Source organism: Rhea americana, unplaced genomic scaffold (assembly GCF_003343005.1).
Source record: "Rhea americana isolate MKP2758 unplaced genomic scaffold, rheAme1 scaffold_416, whole genome shotgun sequence".
In the NCBI taxonomy this organism is placed as follows: domain Eukaryota; kingdom Metazoa; phylum Chordata; class Aves; order Rheiformes; family Rheidae; genus Rhea; species Rhea americana.
The window spans coordinates 106,992-113,279 of record NW_028186553.1 but is presented as its reverse complement, the minus strand read 5'-3'; the positions used below and the strand labels follow the sequence as shown (position 1 = coordinate 113,279).

The window sequence follows — 6,288 nt, the reverse complement described above, 5'->3', positions numbered from 1 at the left end:
CTGGGCAAGGATCCTGGCTTGTTGGGCATTAACACACAGCTTTCAGGAAGCTCCTTGTTTTGGAGTAAGACATTTGTATGTGGGCACTGTTGGCTGGAATGGCTGTTATTTCCCCCAGTGAAGAGAACTAGAAATAACCACCACGTTCCTGTCCCATGACCAGTTCACCTTATTTTAGATGGGGGCGATATCTTTTGGAGTCTGATAGAGTGACTTTCACAGTGATCATAGTGATAGAAAACATAATATGATGACCGTTAGATGTGGTTAGCCTGACGCTTCTGAGGGTCCATGGAAGGAGAGAGGCTTGGGTCCAGCAGTTTTGTTTGTGGTGCACGTCAGAGGAGTAGGCTGAATCACTTGATGTCAGTCACCTTTAGGAAAGCACAGGGTAAATTGTGTGAGTGGTTTGGTTTGAGCTGAAATGTGCACAAAAACTTCATATTTCAAGTATTTTGGAAAAACAAAACAATGTTTAACAAAAAGAAATGCATTTGCCAAAATAAAGTTTCTTTCCAAAGAGAGAGAGTCTCTTCGATTCTGATAGTCCTCTTCACTTTCAGTAGTTTCTTTCCATACTTAGCTTAAGTTCTCCAGCAGTAGCTCTGCTCTCTCTTGGTTGGATTCAGTGATGGCTGGTGGACCTGACCGAGCTTTCCTTCCTCAGCTTGCTTAGTTTTCCCCCGTAGTCCTGTGCAGTAAGTCTTCAGCAGGTTTAACTGGTGTCCACATCGTAAAGTCCTCTGTGCCTGCCCGTTCTCTCATGAGCAGGTCGTATCTAGCAATTCTGCTCCGTGGAGATGAATGAGACTTCTAGGAATGATGTATGCAAACCCAGGGGAGGGAGGAAGGAGTATTTTCATATCTTGTGTCATGGCAGTTTGGCTCGTTGGTGCTGCCGAGTTTGCTCTGTGAATGTCATCTTGGGAACGTGAGAGTGGCAGAGCAGTCTGGGAGGCAGTGCCGCGTGCGAGGGCCGGTCCCCTGGCTGGCGTGGCTCTCTCCTGGTAGGCTGTGGTCTAGCGCTCCAGAGAGGGCAAAGCCTTCGCTTCATGCCAGTTAGGGGGCTGTTCTTTGCCTCCCTCCTTTCCCAGGCCAGACAGATGAGCTGCTGATTTCCCTCTTTATTGGCTCCCATGCAAGATCTTTAGTGTATCCGCAGTCTGCTCTGGAGTCATTGGCTTCAGTGTATGTTATTAGCACCGGAGATTTGCCCGATGACTTCAATCTTGCAATTACGTGTCATTATTTTGATCTAGGGAGACCTTTATACTGTTCTCCTTTTCCATTTGTCCCTTGCTGAGCTCCCTCCATTCTCATTGATATATAATAGGAGCAGCAATTATCTATTGTAGCCTGAAAAGCCTCTTTTGTAGCTTTTTAGTGCAAGGATGTGCATCAGATATGCTCTTTAATCTGTTCTCCCACAGGGAATTCAGGTAGCTGAGGCACTGAGCAGCTCTGCTGATGTCAATCGCGTGCTGGGAACAAGACTGCTTATGTGAGGTATCAGGAGGGTGTCGCTGCCCTGGCGCCAGGCCCTGCAGCAACGTGCTCGGCATGGACTTCCCTGCTGACAGTCTTCCCTAGAGAAGTGCCGGGGGCTGTGTGTTTTCTTCTGTAGGAATATGGGCTTTCCCTCATCTCAACACATGACTTTGTATTGTAGAAAACCCACTTCAAGCCTGCTGATACCTACCGAATTTGTTCCACGTTTCTCTTCCTGCTTGCTGATGATGCTGTGGCCTGTCTCTAGGTTCACGCGTGGGAGATCTCAGACCAATTGCTGCAGATCCGGCAAGATGTGGAATCATGCTATTTTGCAGCACAGACTATGAAGATGAAGATTCAGACTTCATTCTATGAACTCCCCACAGACTCGCATGCTTCGTTACGGGACTCGTTGCTGTCCCACATCCAGAACTTGAAAGACTTGTCACCTGTCATCGTAACCCAGGTAGGCCCCGCGTTGAGCGGAGAAGAGGGAAGCAGCCGTTCTCTAAACGGCTGCAAGAGAAGAAGGTCCAAGGCTTGCATTCAACAGTAAAGCCTGGACAGTTTGTCTTGGCTGTCAGAGCTAACTGGTAGCCAGGCTTGTTTTGCAGCCCTACTAGAGCCATTCTTTACAGTAATTGCTACCTTACCTGGAAGAGGAAGTGTAGATGCTGCAGGTCACGCTGACCGTGGCCATCTCCAGCTCTGTCACTTCTGTTTTTTTGACACACCTTTGGTCTCACTTGGTTGCTTTTCCTCTAGTGCAGAGCAGGGATAACAAAGTCAATGCCTGTGGCCAGCCAGTCGTGTCTCCCATACAGGATTGTTTGCTCTTGCTGATCATTGGATACCTTTAGTTAAATCAACTACTGTATCCTGTTGTTTGCTGTTTGGAGAGAGTGAGAGGAAGAACAGCTATTCCTATTTTTTTAATGCACTCAACAATGGAATCAAAGGGCAGATTTGTCCAGCAGTGCTCTGAGCAACTGGAAGGGTTTCTTCTGACGTGCTTTTATGTTTTCAGAGGACTCCTTCCTTCTGAGAACATGCATTCCAGTTATCCCTCCATCTCACTGACATAGCGTTGGGGCACAGTGGTGTTCGACACTGCAGACTGAGGCGAGGCTGGCTGTTCAGACCCTAAATAACCCAAAGGAGAATATCGCATGTTCCTGTTGGGGCAGCGGATGTTCTGAACTTGACCACAGTTGCAGTTGGATTGGGTCTGGATGATTTTTAACTTATTCCCACCCACCCACCCACCCCCCCAAAAAAACCCACCTAACTCGTAACATTTGAGAATAGGTAAGATACTACAGGGAGACTAAAGGAGGATGTTTGCAATATACCTTCTGACAGCTAACTTGAAACACTTTCTCTGTACCTGGGAAAGCACAGGGAACTGGTGTGTGATGGTATAGGAGAATGCAAGGAGTAGTTCAGACTTGCAGACCTCCAGCACCTCAGCCCGACAGAAACAACTGTATTTATTGCCTGTGATGGAGTGATAGGGCCAGCGCTGCCATAGATCTACTAGAAATAGCTCTGACAAGTAGGTATCTTAGAAGATGACATGCTATCTGTCACTGAGTACATCATCAGCAAGAGACAAACGGCTAAGACCTAGAATCTTAGAATCTGTAAGGTTGGAAGGGACCTCTGGAGATCATCTAGTCCAACCCCACTGCTCAGCAGGGTCACCTAGAGCATGTTAGACAGGGTTGCATCCAGGTGGGCCTTGAATTGTTCAGCCCCTTCTTTGCAAAGGAATTATGCACACAACAGGGATATGATGAATTAACTCCCCCTGCCCTGCAAGCCCCGTGTTACCTATGAGCCCTAATGAGGGCTCAGTTTTGACCAAGGGTCAGCACCTTCAGTGCTGCCACCCCTCCAGACAGGGGAAACCTTGTGCTGTTGGGTGGAATCTAGCAGTCTTGGGTTTTAGCAGTAGGATTTTAACAATCACTAATCTGAGCTCTGTTTTTTCTGCTCTTCTCTTCCCCTTTTAGCTTGCTTTAGCAATAGCAGACCTTGCCCTGCAAATGGCTTCTTGGAAAGGCTGCGTACAAACACTGGTTGAAAAGTAAGTAACTGCTTATATCATTAAACTCTGAATTGTTCTTTGAGTAAACGGTAGTGGGTGGACCTGCACAATCCACAAAGGCACATAGCAGGAAATGGCCAGGGGACAGGGAGGTATCCTGATCAATAACTTAAAGTGACTTGGATTATATTAGGGAGATAGGCTAGAGGGGAGGAAGTGAGTCTCTTTATGGCCCTGTGTAATAGAGGCAGTGCGCAGCTCTGCACACTTGGCTTTCCGAGCCACATTGATTTTTCTCATCTCCTGTTTTGTTACTTTATGATCCCTCATCCTCTCCCATTTTCAGCCTCTAGAGCAGGATTGAACAGAACGCTCCAGTCATTCACTGCTGCTGTTCAGTCAGCTCTTGTTGCTGTTCACTGTCCTGAGGCGCTGCCTTCACTTTGCCAGCACAGCCATGCCTAATTTTTGTATGATGGAGTTTTTAGCTGGCATGGAGCTGCCTTGTGTTCGCTGACATGATGATATCACATGCTGTGGTACTGTTGTACTGGAACTGTTCTGTTCCAGATAGTATCACCGTGTTATGGTTGTCCTGTGGTGCTTGATTTGCTTGTAGGACAGGAAAACTTTTGCCATTTTTCTCAAACTGATTGTTGAAACTCTTGAGCTTTAGCATTGAATCAGACACATCTCATCAATGTTGTGCCTGTACAGCTGGACACTCAGGTGTCTGGAGTAAGTCTTCCATCTCCAACTGTGTTACCTAATTTATAGCATGTAGCTTCTTTTTTGTGTGCTTAACTATCACCTGCCTTCATGCATTGTCCTCTCTCTCCTTTGTTTCAGGTACAGTAATGACGTTACATCACTGCCCTTTTTGCTGGAAATCCTCACGGTGCTGCCAGAGGAGGTTCACAGCCGATCCTTGCGCATTGGAGCCAACCGCCGTACTGAGATCATAGAGGATCTGGCTTACTATTCCAGCACGGTCATCTCTCTGCTGGTAAGGAGATGTGACACTCGCTGTGACTGAGTGCTCTTAAACCACCGAGGAAGTTCACGCAGTCATTTTTCCCCCTCTGTATCACTGATTCAGGTTATCCCATGTTGGGTGTGATCAAAAAGCTGTTTGGCAGCTGGCAGGAAGTCTATGTGAAACAAGCTGATTTTATAGTCCAGTTCCAAACAGAGGAAAGTCTTAATCAGAATCACAGTGAGGTTCCTACTGTTAGCACTGAACTGAAAATGGCACTGGTTATGGAAACTTAATAACTTTCTCATCCCCTCAACTGGACTGTATTATCATTGTATGTGATGATAAGAGTGCCAGGGCTTGTCTTCTGGGCCTGTACGTTTTAAGTTCAGGAAAATGCTGTTAGCCTCCTGAACTGCCTGTCCAGTAATTGGCTAGGACTGAATTCCTGCACAGGCTATGGCAGTCCTGGGTTATCTGATGGCTGAGCAAGAAATTACTTCAGCCCATTATGGTGCATGTACTGATCTGTTAGAATAAGGGTGTTCAGATACTTAGAGGCTTGGATTTCTGTTGTTTGTAATGTCCTCTCCCCTTCAAACATAAGTATGTAAGTGATAAACTGAGGATATGTATTTAACTGCACATCATATTTAGTGTTGGCCAAATGACATTTTAATGTTGTCACAGTAACTACCCAAATGAGAAGGATATAGCTAAATTTCCTGGGGTTTTTTTTTTAGACGTGTTTCCCTTTGAGGGAGCATTCAGGCTCTCCAGGAATCAGATTGTTTTGGGCCCCAGAGTAGGGCAGGTTTGGGGAGCAGGATATAGGCATTGAGGTAAATTGCTTCACAGGCTGAAAGGAGATGGTTGAAACAAATCCAGCCCTGCTCCCTGCTAGCTCCTTCCTTTCCAGAGAGCCCTTTCCTTTTTTCTTTTTTTTCCCAGTGGTTTTTGTGCTCAGGAAATGAGTGGCCAGTCTGATCCCTGACTTAAGATTCAAATAAAGCATGTACCTTAGCTCCTAGAGCTTCCTGTTATTTTTACCATTTCACAGTGCTTATTTGAATAAAACAAGATGATGTACCCTTGGCTGTGCATATTAAGACTGTAATTCCACCAAGCAGCTGGTTAATGTCGCTGTACTCCAGGTGGAGTCAAACTTCGGAGCATTTAGTTATAGTATCTAGTCTGAAGTCGTTTCTGTGCTTTGCAGCCCCATCTTTCCTTGCTTTACTGCCTTGCTGTCTTGGGTCTGTGGTGTCTCACTGTTGTCTTCCAGCTGCCTGCCTTTTGCCTAGCTAGTCTGCTGACCAGTATTCCTCTGTTAATTGAGTTGTAGCAATTGAATAAAGAAGGACCTTACTTTGGATCCCTAATGTTTTATCCAGTTTAAATTACACATACTTTGCTGCGCCTTTTTATGCCATTTCTCTGAATTACAGAATCACAGAAGCTGCCATATCTCCCTTTGATATATGGGTGTACCCTTTGCTGTTAAACTGTAGCTTAGATTTCTGTTTCACTGAGGAGCAAAACTGCATGTAGGTTTTTTTTTTAATTTTACATGTGAATCTATTCTGTTCTTTAACTGATATTTCTTGCAGGTCTTTTCTAGCTCTAGGCATGAAAGTGTCTTTGCATGGCCTCAGTACTGTGCTGCTCAGAAACAGGCAGAGTATTGAGGCTGCCGTTCAGAGCCCGGAAAAGGGAAAAGCCTTCTCCATGGGATGCCTCTGCCCAGAGAGACCTCAGTTCTCATAGTGCA

At 45.9% G+C, this 6,288-nt stretch overlaps 1 protein-coding gene across 2 annotated transcripts in view; it reads left to right on the top strand.

Moving 5' to 3' along the window:
- The first annotated feature begins 1,732 nt into the window (after positions 1 to 1,732).
- Positions 1,733 to 6,288, top strand: part of TNPO3 (transportin 3) — a 30,086-nt gene continuing 25,530 nt past the window's right edge. Inside the window, exons 1-3 of one of the 2 annotated variants that reach the window (XM_085314931.1) lie at positions 1,733 to 1,957; positions 3,507 to 3,580; positions 4,391 to 4,547. In XM_085314931.1, the coding sequence (XP_085171057.1) occupies positions 1,835 to 1,957; positions 3,507 to 3,580; positions 4,391 to 4,547 (354 nt within the window). In that variant the 5' untranslated portion in view covers positions 1,733 to 1,834. The remainder of the gene's footprint in view (positions 1,958 to 3,506; positions 3,581 to 4,390; positions 4,548 to 6,288) is intronic. The other variant, XM_085314930.1, reaches the window with a different exon arrangement.